At 32.4% G+C, this 17,097-nt stretch overlaps 2 protein-coding genes across 6 annotated transcripts in view; one reads left to right on the top strand and one right to left on the bottom strand.

The window, feature by feature from the left end:
• LOC116846861 (four and a half LIM domains protein 2) overlaps positions 1-17,097 on the bottom strand; it is a 642,247-nt gene that overhangs the window by 138,592 nt on the left and 486,558 nt on the right. The window lies entirely within an intron of this gene.
• LOC116846872 lies at positions 13,541-16,032 on the top strand. The gene is made up of 3 exons (XM_032821254.1): positions 13,541-13,584; positions 13,665-13,808; positions 13,893-16,032. Exon 3 carries the CDS (start codon positions 13,908-13,910, stop codon positions 15,237-15,239), a length of 1,332 nt encoding a protein of 443 aa, XP_032677145.1. The 5' UTR covers positions 13,541-13,584; positions 13,665-13,808; positions 13,893-13,907; the 3' UTR covers positions 15,240-16,032.

Here is a 17,097-nt window from a genome sequence, read left to right as displayed (position 1 = left end):
ATTGTTATAAAAATATCATAACAAATATGTTTTATAATTAATTAAGTTAAATTTAATAATTTAATAATTTTTTAAGTAACTTTTAAATAATTAAATATATTTTCATAAAATTTGTGACAAAATACTGGTCAATTCATTACATCATTATTTTACTGAAAAGCCTTGCAATTTAATTTAAGAAAGAAAAGAATAGGGAATAAAAATATATTTATTCGGAAATATGATTTTTTATCATTTGCTTAACGAACTCTAATTTTGAAGACTAAAAGTTATTAGAATTTAAAAGTGTTGGAATTTAAGAAGTATATCAATAACGATAAAGGCTCTGCAGATATAAAATTTACAGGAACAAATGATAAGGTAAGTAAGACCCTTATAGAAATATCATACTAAGGATCATTGATAATTACTTATTTTCAGTATTAAAAATACTGGATAATAAGTAATTATCAATGATTCTTAGTATGATATTTCTATAAGGGGAACCAACGCCAATTATTTAGACGGAATTAACAATATATGAAATATCAATTAGACATATAATTTTGTATTACAAAAATATTCATACATTTTACTTTGCAATATTTGTAATTAATTCTATTACTGAAGAGTGTCCAAGAAGAGGACCGAAACATATGCATTTTTTGTAATACAAAATTGTATGTCTAATTGATATTCAATATATTGTTAATTCCGCCTAAATAAGCGTTGGCTTTTACTTACCTCATCATTTGTTCCTGTAGATTTTAACAGTATATCACTGTAAAAGAATAACTGAAATAAATTGCGAAAGCGTGTTGCCAAAGTTATCGGAATCGTGTCTAGATGTATAAATATCACATTCAAAGTTTGATTCCAGTTTTCGAAGACTGAACGGGGCATACACACACACACACACATGATTCTGCTAATCTCAGACATCCGATAATCCTTGCGTCGCAAGTTAACCGGATTCGCGTACGCGGAAGTCGCCGAAGAAGCCGCGCCGAGTGACGGCCTTTTAGCGGGACGCTACATTGACCGCGCTCCCGTGACAAATGATGCCCGCGCCGTGGACATGTTCAAAAATCTGCGTCATACTCGGCGTCATACGTCCGCCGGGTATTTAATTCGTTCGCATTTACGTAAGGAACCACTGATGAGTAACCCGGTGCGAACGCATTAAGTCACCCCACCAGCTCGGACTCGGCGTGGCCCGCGTGTTGCTGCGTAGATCCGCCACGAGCCCCTGACGTAACTTGACAAGGTTTTGGCAGGCCCGCCTTTTCGGACGATCCTCTCTCTCTCTCTCTCTATCTCTCTGCTTTTGTCTATTTTTTTTCTCGCAGGATGGATTGTAGACGCGGCGTCTCTTTTTGGACTTGATAATCTGCCCCAAAATAGAGAGGTAATGGTTCTTTGAGATCTCACGGCAGGGGGAGGGATGATTCGATTTATTTAATCCTAGAATGGATATAGGTTGTACAATTGTGAATACAAAAGTTGATACTTTTTCTATGATGCGTGTCGAAATACAGTCCAGTGGAAAAATTTAGTTCTGAGAAATTCTCTGAGGATATTACGTGTGCAGTTAATTTTAAGAGTTGTGAAGAACTGCAGGCATTATTGGGTGAAATTTCAATTCAAAGAAGGAACTTGCAAAAGCATTGGATATTGGTGAAACCAGTGTGTACGATTTGGAAGTTATGAGAAAGATCTAGAAAAAGGGGAGATGAGTTCCACATGAGTTGTCTGAGTTGGCTATTCAAAATCATTATAACACTTGCGTTTCATTACTTTCAAGGCACAAAAAAGCAATTTTTCAAATTGTATCAAATTCTAACTGACGATAAACAGCGGATATATTATGATAATTCTAAACGGAAGAAATCATAGATGGATTCAGGATAACCATCAACATCAAATACAATATTTATAGAAATAAGATTATGTACTATATTTGGTGAGATTATGCAATGTATTGTGTATTATGAGTTGCTAAAATCAAATGAAATAGTTACAGCTGATCGCTATTCACGACAATTATACAAATTAAAGCAAGCATTGGATAAAAAACGACCTCCAATCGCGAGTAAATGACCTGAGGTGATTCTTGTACGACAATACCAGGCCATATGTTGCTAAGTCCGTGAAAGATAAGTTATTAGAACTTGGATGGGAAGTCTTATCCCATTCCGCGTATTCTTTAGACATTACATCATTTGATTATTACCTGTTCTAATTGATGCAGTATGTGCTTTAAGATACACACTATCGAAACTTTGAAAAAATAAAAAAATTTGTTGATGAATGGATTGCTTCTAAAGATAAGTCTTTCTTTCTACTGTAGAATCCAGTTATTGTTATTGTTATAAAGATGGAAAAAATTGTAGCAAGTGGTGGAAAATATTGAAATTGAGATACAATGTATTGTTTTTTTTTTAATAAATGCGTTTTCGAGCCAAAAAGACCTTTAAAATTAACCGAAATTTCTAATAGATTGTCTTATTGGATACTAGATGTAATCCAAAATGAGAAGAAAAATATGTCAGTCTTAATGTCCGCGCTTGTATACTATTTAGGTTAGATTAAGTTAAGTTAATCAATTTTAAACTTTTTATTATTAAGAAAGTCAATCAAAATCGTTGAAGAGAGGTTCGTTAATCGGAATAGTTACCTCAGTTTATGTACAAGTAATGTTATCTATATTATAAACAAGAAGCATTCCATAAAGTGTTCTAAGTTCTTTACTTTAACCTTCTACTGCTCACCGTGACTCTGAATCCAGATTCATTATTATTTATTTCCAATATGAATGTTGTTCCTGTCTTGATTAATGTGACTTGAAAGTCACAATATAGCTGCCGTTTTTAGTATATTGGCAGCGATATTAAGTTAATATTTGCATCACTTATTTTGGGAAAATAAAATAATTAGAAAAGTAAATATTTCACCTTATATGTGCAAAAAAAAAAAATAAATAAAATAATTAGAGAAGTAAAATTTCACCTTATATTTTAGTTTTAAACATAATATATAAAAAAAATAAATAAAATAATTAGAAAAGTAAAATTTCACCTTATATTTTAGTTTTAAAATAATTAGAAAAGTAAACATTTCACTTTATATGTGTAAAAAAAAATAAATAAAATAATTAGAAAAGTAAAATTTCACCTTATATTTTAGTTTTAAAATAATTAGAAAAGTAAACATTTCACTTTATATGTGTAAAAAAAAATAAATAAAATAATTAGAAAAGTAAAATTTCACCTTATATTTTAGTTTTAAAATAATTAGAAAAGTAAACATTTCACTTTATATGTGTAAAAAAAAATAAATAAAATAATTAGAAAAGTAAAATTTCACCTTATATTTTAGTTTTAAACATCGTATATACATGAAAAATTTTTTGAATTACGATGAGCGTCTTGTAAAAAAAAGAGCAGGGAAATATCTATCTTCGTTCTATTTTGGAAAGCGCAATGTCTCGAATTTAACGCGAGATCAGAAGTTCAGCCGCGCCGAAAATCATTTTCGCTCTATTCAACCTGTGTAAAGTCCCTATCCTACTATAAATTGCGAGCTTGGTTGGGTTTGAGGTTACAGTTGGATGTTGGAAATCTATCAATCAGTTCACCGACTATTTCGCTCTGATTGGTAGATTTCCAACGTCTAACTTTAACTTAAACCATAACCAAGTTTGTAACTCGTAGTGGGATACGGACTTTAGTCTCTTTCTGCTTAGTCTTCACTGCGGCACAGAGAAAATGACATGAGACTTCAACAGAAGATCGAGGATCAAACCGCGACGTTGTATTGCCGGACCTTGGCAATGAGTCCGTGACTTATTCTGGTACGTACGAGAGCGCGTAAAATTTATCTTCCGAAGGTTCGGCGTTGTCGAAGTATAGTGGGCGAACAGAGTAGGAGGGGGAGACGGTCAGCTCTTTTGATGCCTCAGTATTTGGCGCGTGTAACTTTGTTGCAGCCGGCTCTCGCGGTATCTCGAATAGTTGCTTAATTATTGATTAACCGCTCTATTTAACAGAATCGCACAAGAAGCACGTATTCCTCGTTTATTTTCGCCGGTGATTCATACAGAGACGCGTGTTCGCGTTATTTTGCGCGTAAGTCGCATTTGTCATGCATTTAAAATTGCGAGGGTACGACTAATGCGAAATGTTTCTAAGATTTCTGTTTAATTTCGAAAAATCAAACATTTTTTAGATATACTATGGTAACAGACAATTCTAATTTTTCCTAAAAAATAATAAGAAACATATTTTCAAAATAAACTGTTAACTAATTCAATGGTTTAGACACTTAATTAATACTTCAATAAACATCTGTGAGTTTTTCAGAACTTTTTCAGAACACACATTCATATTATTTAATCAAGCGTGAACATAACGTAAGTCTGGTTTACGTAACGGAAGACACTAGTCCGATTTAAGTGTTAATAGTTGTCATCTGAAACTTATCTTATATGGGATATTTAGATTTTTATTCAGAATTAGATTCAAGTTCCTCAGTTGAATTATATATTAATATACTAACATTTATATTTGTAATTACTGTTTGATGAAGAACTTTCATCTAATTCTGAATATAGATCCGTATTAATAGTCATTACTTGAAACTTGTCTCAAGTATCTCTGAGATACTCAGATTTCAATTCAGAATAAGATGAAAGTTTTTCAATTAAATCGAGACTACAGATATAAATGTTACATTTATCGTAATTTAACTAAACAACTTAGATCTGACTCTGAAGTCTTATCTAGGTATCTTATTTGAGAGAAATTTCAAATAATAACTATTAATATGGGCCTGAATATCTCATCTGAGATAAGAGTTTCCATTAATGACTGTATAATACGAACCTAAATTTTTTGGAACGAAATTTCACTAAAAAAATAAAATAACAGTCGAATTATTCGAATTTGAGCGACTTCTCACTCGTACAGAATGAATTCCTTTACTCTTTATTCTAAAGTAAATTCTTTCACTCGAGATTCATATCGTGATTCTAACAACGTATGTTACAGGCAAACAAATCGAGTTTTATTGTAACAGTCATATCGCTGTTGTGTCATTTTTTTCAATATATTTTATTAAATTTTAAGGGAGGTATATTTAAATGAAAATATTTAGAAAGCTGTATTATCTCTCTTTTAAACGTTGCCAATAAAAATATTATTAATTACTAATTTATATATGTAATAATATTATATTCCCATACAACTATCTTCTCATTACTTTACATAAATTTAATTCATTATTAAACAGTTAATTATGCAAAATATATATTATTAGACATAATTAACTTCTTCTAATTTGCTTCAAATTTTAATAAGTTAATTCAACGTTGATTTAACTTTTGATTAAGTTAGTTTTCGTTTATGTTACTTTTAACTTTTCTTTGTGTTACTTTTAATACATTAATTTTATAAGCTATTACCTTTATAAACTTAATTGAAAAAATTAACTTATTCTATTTTACTTATTTTACGTGTCGAAGATTGTTTTATTTACATAGAGTAAGAATTTTCACGCTTTACGGTTAAAGTGAAGCATTCACTCTTATGAAAAGTGAGATGTTATTCCATTCAAAGTCTCATCGTCGTCACTATCGCTTGGAATAAATTTTAGTGTGAAAATTCACTCCGAGAAATTTAGCGAGTACGAAAAATGTTAGCGGAAAGGTAAACATATCAATAGCGGGAAATCTAATAATGCACAGCCCCGATTGCTTAATTTTCCTAAGGACAAGCGATATTTAACGATCTAATTATACAATTAATTGGAAGTTAACCACATAGTTATATAATATAAAAAGCTATATTAACACATAAGAGACAAATTAACACTTCAAACTATCCAAACACGAGAACTTCATAACTTATATTTAAAATTACTATTAATCAACTATTAACTGCTCTATTTTGCTATACATATTCAAAGTTAATTTGTTTTGTTTGGCTTAGTCTCATGCATTTTTATCAAATTGTTTCCAACGTTTTGCAAACACTTCCGTTTACTTTATTTGATACTGAGCCTTGTCTTATAACTGAAGACTGATCAATCATAGAATGTAGGTGGAAATGAGGTTGAAGCAGAGAGAAGATTTGACTGGCCTGTCAAATTCCAGAAATATTTAGACAGAAATATTAATTTCTTTGTGGTTATTACCAAACAACAACCAAGAGGTTACACAGAAATTTGTGCCATTTAATCTCGTCGACTGTATCGATCAGAGTTCGGTGAAAGTCATTTTTAATCACTCGGCCGACTGCCCGGCAAATTCAACGTCCGGCCCGAAAAACTCGCTCGCGCGGTCTCCCGCTACGTCGATAAATCACCGGGCGCGGACTCACGAACCGTGAAAAGCGGACAGGTTACTGTCCCTCGTTCTCGGCTGACAACCGGTAACGAGGATGCCTCGTTAATGACCTCATTAAATCAACGAAAGGACGTAGCCCGAGCGAGCGCGCGCTCGCGCGAGACAGCGCGCGATGTCTCGTTTTCTTTCACGACGATAACTCATCCTGACGGTCGCCGTCGTCTGTCGCCGCCGTCAACCGCTCCGGCAAATTGTTACGCGACACGGATAATTTGTTGCGCGTTCCTCCGTATCGGCCGTACAATTCGCGCGATCGCGCGGCCGGATTTATTCTCTCGTAGTCGCGTCGCCTATTTTCGCGCTCTCATTCGGCGCGCAAACTCAATTTTAGCTGGCGATTTAAGCTGGCACTCGTGTAAAACCAGGACCGATTATTATAAACGATTGTTGGAAAGCTTACAATAATCTAGGTAATTTAGGTAGAACAATTCGTATTTATGCGGCCTTGCAATTTAACTCTCATTTCAGTAACCAAAATTTGCACCATATCTCAGTATCCGGGGTGCCCAATGTGGAATTTTTTACGTTGCCAATAGAAAAGGACCAACTACAGTTTGACTCTATGTTTGTGATGAACATTCACAAACAATTAATAAACGCGAAATGTGTTTTCAGAATAAATAAAATATCCACAACTGTTTAAATAAAGTATTTTTACTATTAACTATCTAAATATATTATAAAACATCTCTGTTTCTTGCCTTTCTAATATAAAATGCATATAGATACCCGGTTACTGAACAACTGTATAGTCAAGTTTGACGACCGTAAACACAGAATTTTTTTGATGTTTTCATATAAATATCTGAATTTAAGTGAAATTGTTCAAATAATAGGAATCCAGAGCTGTTTGGCGTGGAAATCACTGAAATTAAAAAAAAAAACACGAAATGGGTATTCGGTTACTGATATGAGGGTAATATACTTATCCCATATAGCACGTAATATTACAGTAATATCACAGTAATATCACATTTCCATTGCAATATTACAATGAAATGTAGCAGAAATATTACTGTAATATTACTGAGATATCACGGTAATATTACAATGTCCGCGAAAACACATCACAGTAATATTACTGTAATATATCACAGTCATTGGTTGTAATAAAAATGTTCGATTGTATAAAGGATTTGTCTGTGTATTATTTTATATATTACATATTTTTATTCGCACCAATAAAGAACTATAAAAAAAAAACTGTATAAAAAAAAAAACTAAACCGAATTGGGTTCGAACCAGCTCGGAAACACCTAACGTGCAGACTCATAGCCTAGTCTGCTGCGCAAACCGCAATTTCTTGTAAACAATTGAGAATTGCATAGAGTCTGCGAATAGCGTTTATTACTTCTATACCAATATTATATTCCTACAAAAGTTCGGTAAAATCAATAACCCGAAGAAAGGAAGTTCCTCTTGTGAATAATATTAACAAGAAAGATATTTGTCATATTACAAAATAATATATTACTTTTGAAATATATTATTCAATACGATATATTACGTGCCAAGTAACATTACATGAGGTTTTAATAACATTTAATGATGTAATAAAAATGTTATTTGACATTATGTCTTGTTACTTAGGATTTAATATATTACACAACAATATTACTGTAATATTACTGTGATGTGCAATATTACAAAGTAACGTATCAATAATATTATTGTAATATTACATTATAACATGTAATATTATTGTGACATTGCAATATTATTGTGATATTACTGTAATATTGCGTGCTATGTGGGATGATATCATCTGTATACCATATATTAAAGTTGAAATAATCCGAATAGTGTTAACTTTTCTAAATTATGATTTCTCTCTATTTCACTGCAGGTTATCATTTGAGGTTATTGAATAAATCATAGTCAAAATTTCATAGATCCAGGTACAGCTCTCACATACAAAATATCGAGTGATCTTGGTGTGATATGCGCAGTATATTACCAAAGTATGGTCGAAAAGAGGAACATATGGCCGGATATATAGCTGAGTTTATGTTCCGACGTAATTTTCCTGATTGTGAACGTGTCCATGAATTTTTTTCATTATTGTCAACATTCCATTTTGACCTTATGTCTAATACAAATAACGATTAGAGATGACGTAGAAAAAGTTATGTTTTTTGTTTTTTCTTATAAATTCCTAATAAATCTGTGTGTTACCTGTTTTTAGTTGTTTTTTTGGAGCGTCCCGTTTGCTCATGTCCCGGTTACTCACGTCCACTCACAGCGATTTGTGATTAGCTGGTTTGGATTAGATGTGGGTTAAGTTAGGTTAGGTTTAGTTAGGATAGAATTTAAACTTCTACTTTTTTATTTGCATGGAAATTGGCAAACCAGTCAAATAGAATAAATGTACATTACACTTTAAATTCCTAACAAAGCTGTGTGTTACCTGTTTTTAATTGTTTTTTTGGAGTGTCCCGATTACCCACTTCTACTTACAGCGACTTGTGATTAGCTGATTTGGATGAGATGTGGGTTAGGTTATGTTAGATTAGGTTAGGAGAGAATTTAAACTTTTACTTTTTTATTTGCATGGAAATTGGCAAACCAGTCAAAAAACAGTAGTCGATGCAGAACTAACATTTTCCGATTTCTTCGTATAAAAATCGTAAGCCCTCCCCATAAAAATTGCTATATATGTCTTTTTGAAGTTAATTCTGTCAAATATTACAAAAAAATGACGGTTTTTGGTGGAGTATCACTTCTTTACATTTACCGTAAGTTCTAACTTAATGTTGCAATCTCTCGTTGCTGCGAATATCTCTTGTAATCGTCGCTGTCTATCATAGGCGCCAGATGAGAAAGGTCAAGATTTGTTGTTGGCCAATGAAAACACTAAACGTACATACACATGCGCGCGAGTAAAGAGAAAAAATAAGATAAAAAACCGTCGCACCTAAGTCTCTGGACAAACGGTTTATTCTTATGTCCGCGTTTCTCTTTCTCACATGCACGATTATTCTTGCATCGCAAAGTTTTCTCAACGGATACTTTCTCCTAAATGCACATTATTTTCCCATTTATTCTTCTCATTGTGCACTTCTTGCGGGGACGATCGACGAATCGCACACCGATAGAGGGTACAATAAATTTCCTACACGTTGCAATCGCCACTGAAAGGATCCTTTGCGATTGCGCAGCCTGCTTCGCGCTTTCATCCGGCGCGCGGTTAAGTTTCTGTCAAGAAACAAGCGACATTTGCGTCCGCGTTTCTCTTTCTCACGCACGATTATTCTCGTATTGTAAAGTCTCTCGAGTTAATCGACACTTTCTCCCAAACGCAATATTTTTTCTCCACTCACCCTTTTTCGGTACACACACTTCGTCGAGATAGATACATCAAAGTTGCAGATAAATCACGTCTTCGCGTCTCCAAAAAGCCAACTAACTTAACTTAACCCATCATTTATATTTTTGTATATAGTTCCTCAATAAGAAACAATTTAAAAATACAAAAGAGATACAAAAAAGGAATAGAAAAATGTAAAGGATGGGTTAGGTTAGTTTTTTTTTAGAGTGGACACGGAGAGAAGGGTACATCCCATACGTTTTCTGCTTACTATATTTCAATATACTGTGTGCAAAAATTACGTTCAATTTATAAAACTTTTCTTAATAACTTTTTAATGAATAACGAGCGACAGCTAAAATTTTTTGTATGTTACTCAGGGCTATATTCTTGGTAACAAATGTCAAGTTCACTGGAGTTGACTCCCCTAAACTGAATGATTATCTTAATTTCTGGTTTTAATTGTGTACTCAACGAAGATTTGTATTAAAAAACAAAGCGACTCGGAGATTGAATCTGTTCCTATTCATTACACTACGTGTAAAAAAGAATTTTTCTACCTGTAGGAAAAGAACCGCGGAAAGATTGAAAAAACTCTTCTTATTTCTCCTGAGAGTCCTCAAAATTATATATATTGTTTCTCCTAAAATAAAAGTCATACGTATGTGACACTTGATAATTCAATAATTGTTACATACATGTGTTATATTTTTACATTTCTTCCGAAACGAGACGTAAATCGGCATCTTTCAGCACGCGAAAGTGTAATGTATTCTCTTATTTGGAAAAAAAAACAATTTTCATACATAAGCATTTCTTTCCTTAATGTAAAACTTGGAGTTCCGTTTGAAATGTTTTACTATGGAGTTTGTAAAATCTATGCATCACGTTTGTTTTAAGAAAAATAAACCGATAAGTTATCCAAAGACTAATTAAAATATGAATATAAATATAAATGCGTTTTCTTGCTATCGAAATATATTCCCAATATTTTTCTTGCTAATATACGCAGTTCGCTATATCTTCAAATAGCAAGCGGACGCTTCTATTCTCGAGATCTCTGTGACTGAAACATAACATATGTAAGCATTCTATCAGTGTTCTCTCTCTCTCTCTCTTTCTTTTTGTGTATCCCCAAATTGACATTTTAATTCGACATTGTAGTGTCAAATATCCCAACGACAAATCGGATTGTCAACACTTTCTGGGCACATAGAAGCTCTTTGTAAACATTTTGCTAGTGTCCTTCGATAAGTCGCCAAATCGACATTTATTCGGCATACATATAATTCTCTTATATCCGTAAGGTGTCGAGTGCTGTACGTTAGTCCAAAACTAATATTATAAGGAATACATTCCTAAACAACATTTACGTAAGGATATGGCAGTCTCATCACTTTCCGGAATATCTTCGCGAGTACGATCAACTGAAAACTATAATCTCTTTTTCAACCCGTTTGTCACGTTTGCAAAACACATAAAAAGATACTGCAATCATGTTTCGGCTGTAACATGATCTCTTACTGCAGCGAGGAGTACAGGAACCTACATCGATCGCAACACAAGGATATCTGTGAGGCTATAATAAATTTAAACAAGTACTTGAATGTAAGGAATTCTGATAGTATGACGCTGGAGGAGTGGATCGAATTTAAGAAGAATAATGTATAATATATAAAGACAAAGCTAGGACGCGATTTATATGAATCATATGAGAAGCAAATGTTCTTGTTCCCTAAATCGTGTGTTGCTTGTCATGTATAGAAAAACATGAATGCTTGCTTACACTGCTTTTCCGTGAACTGGTATTTCAGTCACTATTCTGTTTCTAAAGAGCACGCATGCAGCGAGTTGCTACAATGTCTTGAAGTGCACAAGTTTAATATGAACATAAATAATAGAAATAAAGGACTCTTCACACGGTTTATATCTTTGGACGTCGATACCTTGGATGACATGGATTATTATTCACTATAGACCGTTTTATTATTCATTATAGACCGTTTTTTTATTCACTATAGACGAAGTAATGGTACGACAAGTTCTAATTGGAGTCATAATGACACTCTCCTTTCTGACGAATTCTCAAGACCGTTGACAGTGTTATACGGGATGCATCGCGCACAATTATTAAAACAGATAAGCGATATTTTCGTCGTGCATATTGTAAGAGATTATAGTTTTCAGTTAATCCTACTCGCGAAGATGTTCCGGAAAGTGATGAGACTGCCATATCCTTACGTAAATGTTGTTTAGGAATGTATTCCTTATAATATTAGTTTTGAGACGTTCATGGATAAACGCGCTTTATCAGCTTGGGAAATTAAATTACATACATTTCTCCGTAAAGCAATGTTACTAATTGAAATGATAGGACCAGAATTAAAGGATGAATGCTGTTTATTAAATACCGGTAGGGGCTGCACTTATCAAGCAAACAAATGTCAATATCATTGTCATTGTCATCTCCCTGTATCATGATTACATGTTTAAAGGTAAAGTAAGTACGTTGTCAGTACGTTGTAAGTACCATCAAATGTGATTGTAGCATTTAACGTAGATTTTGGGAATCAGGAAGCATCAGCTGACACTATAAGAGCATTTCAGTATTAAGGTTGTCCGTTATTTTTAACAGCTAAGTCGATAGTTATGACTAATAATAACATAACGAAGATACATGAAGTACTGAGATCACATATAAATCCACTACTTTACGAAGAAAATAAATTTGCATCTTTTAAACCATAGGGACGATAAGAGTGATTATGTGTTTTATCCTAATCAGTATTTAATTTTCTATCACAACTGAAATTATTGAAATAATAATATCGAAAATTGCAGCAACAGTAGCTTTGATGTGTATGATTGTATCTTTATTTCCGTAGGAACTTTGTAAACAATATGTGAATCTGTCTTATTTAAAATTGTAACAAACTTCTTAAATTTTTGTAAAAACAATAATAAATAAATATATATATATATAGTTTTTAATAAAGCATTAATGTTAACGTTGTTTCCTTTCTCTGAAAGTGCATTATCGTTATTGGGTGTACGGAAGTGGTCCTACCAAAACTAGAAGCGGTACTATTGAATAATTGTTTTGTCGTACTGATATTATCATTTGAGTAAGAAACAAGATTTAATATAAGACATTTTTATTAGCTATTTTATTCAGAGAAGTTTTTTCATCAGGAAAACATATATAGAAAAAACATATATAGAAAAAAAGTATTTCTGAAATGATATGGAGCTTGGAAGTCTTTGGAATGTCGGTGTGGTTCCGATAAATCATGACTAACTAGGATAGTAACTGCTTATATAACACACCAAATATAGATTATAAAACGTATCCACTTCGAAGACTGCGTTCTGATATTCACTATCAACACAGATAATGTATTGCATATAGCATACGTAAATAAATTATAGATTTTTAGTACTGGCAATAAATAAATTGAAACGCAGCTCAAAAAGAGCATGTAATCTTTAACTCGAAAGTATCGAAGTCGTATTTAAGCATTAAAGCTTCTTTTCTGCGATGCTGATTGGTCGCGTGGCGACTTACTTTCATAACTGTCATTGCCAGAGTCGAGTGACAGGTCAATCTGATGTTGGATTAGAGAGTTAATAAATGAGGTTATATCTTTAATGTCGATAGTTTTATGTGTTGGAAAATATCTGTGGTAATAATTTTATAGAGTGAGAGTAAAACATAAGCGAGAAGAGAGAGAGGGAAGAGGAGAGAAAGAGAAAGAAAAATGGAGAGAGAAAAAGGAGAGGGAGAGGAGAGGAGGGGAGAGGAGAGAGGAGAGAGGAGAGAGGAGAGAGAGAGAGAGAAAGAGAGAGAGAGAGAGAGAGAGAGAGAGAGAGAGAAGCGGCGTCATATATACAAAAAGTAGTTATCTGGTACATCTTAGCTTGCTATTTAATACAATTGAAGGTCTTTTTTATAGTAACACTGGTCGTTGTTCATAGATGTATATTTTGCTACTAATATCCTTTGAAGTAGGGATACATGGATAAAGCCACAACACATATCTTCCAGTAGCTATATATAACAGTAACAGTAATGGTATTAATAATGTCCTTCAAGCAATCATGAGATCAACATCTATTTGAGTAAGTATCTTTGTATATCCGCAATTTGCCGAGTATTGTGCGTTATTTGCAAACCATTCTTATACAGAAAATATCCCTAAACAGCAATTCCAGAGAGATATGGCAACTTCATTAGCGTACGAAACATCTTCGGAAGTAAGACCAGCTGCAAATTACAATAGTTTTTTCCATCCGAATCTTTGCCATGTTTGCAAAGTACCGACTTATAATTTGCTAGAATGTAGTGCGTGCCACATGATCTATTATTGCAGCAACTACCATATGACGCTGCATGAAACAGAGCACGCAGAAATCTGTATCGCAATAGTAATACTACGTTTGGTGCGAGGAGAAAGGACAATAGATTTTCATGCTAAAACGCCGATGGAATGGGTCAAATTCAAGAACCAAAACATAAAAGATATCAGGACAGTGCTAGAGCGCGATTTGAAGCCGTACGAAAAGCAAATGTTTTTGTTCCCTAAATCGTGTTTCATTTGTTACACACAGGAGAACCTGCTTCCTCCTTGCAAAACATGCCTATACGTCAACACGTGCAACAAGCACGGTTCACGTCGCATAAATCATAATTGCATATTTTTGAGGCAGAGTTACGAACTGGATTTCGAACATATGTGGCCTGATGAGGAGAGAAAGAAGAGAATTTTTGAAAAGAGCGTAAAATGTAACATAAGAGCTTGTCCAGACATTAAAACTTTTATTAGAGAAAATATAGAAAATGGGTCGATATGTACATCTCGATATTTGTGCGAAGCTTTCATTTACCTGTCTGAGGATTTATCTGGACCGCTGTCACTGATATATGCCATGAACAGAGCAGGTATATACAGAATTTCATCGAACAAATCCTATGTTATTCATATCCTAATCGAAACACCTATGGACAAGCGCAATGTATATGCTTGGGAACTCTTGCTTCATCAATTTTGTAGAATTCAATCGTTATCAATTGAAGCGATAGGAAGAGGATTGCTAACTAAAAAATATACACTACATTATAATAGAAACTGTAAATCCGACCAACGAAAAATTCATTATAGAAGTCATAACATGACTTATTGCGAGTATGCGAACGCAAGAAAATTATATAAGTTACCAAACGTGATTGTAGTATTTAACGTGGACTTGACTTGTAACAATGACATAAGAGCACTTCAATATCACTGTTGTCCGTTACTTATGTTGGCTCAGACGAGAAAGAGGGCTGATAATAATATAATACAAATATATCAGGTATTGAGTAATATGGAAACCTCTCCGGTGTTCCCGGATCTTTATATTTATGAATTGAATAAGTTTCCGTCGCTTAGGCCATGCAGAGATTATATGACTGGATCTGCAATGTTCCCCAGCAGGTATTTAATATACTATAAGGACTTAGAGGGAAAAGAGAGTAACAGTAGTAACAGTAGTAACAGTTCTTACGGATAATTGTATGTATCGTTACTTTAGTAAGACAATTGTATATGATATATTCAGCATTTTTTCACGTGTTCCGAATATTTTAACGAAGCATGATTTTGAAAAACATCAATACTAATAGTTTTTTTCTTGAATGTTATCGTTTCTGTGTAAGCAAACCAGAAACGAACATTGGTATTAGTAAATAATTGTATCGTTACTCTATTTGCATCTTTAGAATCATATATGTAAGATAGGTTATTGCACATTTTTATTGGTTATTTTACGCGGACAAGTAGTTTTTGCCGAAAGGACATTATATATTTCTTATATATTACAAGTTACGTAGTCCTTTTATTACATTTTAAGGCATCTACTATAAAAGTCCCATTATAAAGTGACATCTTATATATCTACTAAATATCTATATATTTATTAAATTTGATATCGTACTAAAAAATATTAGATGAAATTTGGAAGAGTTTCAAAGGAATCATACGTAAAAATACTATTGGCTTGACCTTAGGGTGGGCGCACTATTTCAAAATCAATATAAATTTTTTAATTAAATTTATTTGGTCTTTTAACACAAATTATCCCCAGAGTAATTCTGCGTATAAAAGTACTGAAATAAAATAATCATAAAGTGAATACTTTCCGAGATATTTTACATGTTTTATATATTTTTATCTTGATACTTTTCAGAATAATGTATAAAATATCTCGTAAAATATTTACTTTTCAACAATCTCAATTTAATGCTATTGTATGATGAATAAAATTAGTTATTGTAAAAAATAAATAAATCTTAAAACAAATTGTATTGCTTTTTGTATATTCATGAATTCACCAGGATTAATCCCTCGATCGATTTCTGTTGTCATTTTACATATAAATATAAAAGTATTGAAATAAAGTGTCGAAAAAAATGAATCTTTGTAAAAGAAAAAAACGCGGAATACGTATCAAAACAAAAAATACAAAACGAAAAGTACATGTTAACTTAATCAAAGTGTAAATGTTTTAAATTAATTATAATAAAAAAAGAAGTAAGATCAATATAATAAACCAAGTACGTATATGTGGGTACTTATTATACATAAAATTATGTGATAAGTGTTAATATTATTAATAATTGAACGCTGAAATATCCAAATATCAAATTAAGAAAAACTTAACATCGAGGATTAAAAACTTGGCGTGCCCCAATTAATACATCATTCTTCAATATAAATATTTATAATGCTACTAATAATTTATGTACATTATTAAAAAAAATACATATACATATTCACTATGGAGAAATCTATATTAATGTTTCATGAATTCAAGACTGTGTGTCGCCGTATACAGGAATAACTTTTCTGTATGAATATATTTATAAGTTTATTTATGAATTTATTAATTGGGGCACGCCAAGTTCAACATTCAATTATTAATATTATTGATACTTATCACATGATTTTTTGTATAATAAGTACATATTTATTTGATTTATTATATTGGTCTTACTTCTTTTTTTATTATAATTAATTTAAAACATCTACACTTTGATTAAATTAACATGTACTTTTCGTTTTGTAGTTTTTGTTTTGATACAAACTCAGCGTTTTTTTCTTTAATAAAGACTGTTTATGACGTTCTCATTGCTTTTTGTATGGATTATTTAGGTACAAATCTTATTGCATTACTTTTTCAGTAAAGAAAATGTATGGATCTTTTAAATTTCGTGGTCAACTACATTTTTTTATTGTGGAATCATTAATTGAAATCCATTTTGTATGCTTACTACGCACAACGTTTGTATAATATCCATTAGTTAGACTTTCACCATTGTGGAAAACTGCACTAACAATTTTATATATATCTGTGCTTATACGTATAAGCC

The sequence above is a fragment of the Odontomachus brunneus genome, unplaced genomic scaffold (genome assembly GCF_010583005.1).
Source record: "Odontomachus brunneus isolate Ranch 3 - 2012 unplaced genomic scaffold, Obru_v1 Obru_scaffold_071, whole genome shotgun sequence".
Classification (NCBI taxonomy): domain Eukaryota; kingdom Metazoa; phylum Arthropoda; class Insecta; order Hymenoptera; family Formicidae; genus Odontomachus; species Odontomachus brunneus.
Note: the sequence above shows the minus strand (reverse complement) of the source record. Positions and strands in the feature narration are given on the sequence as shown.

What these genes read in the sequence shown, in the direction of transcription:
- LOC116846872 (XM_032821254.1), top strand. Translation starts at nt 13,908, where the DNA reads ATGGCAACTTCATTAGCGTACGAAACATCTTCGGAAGTAAGACCAGCT.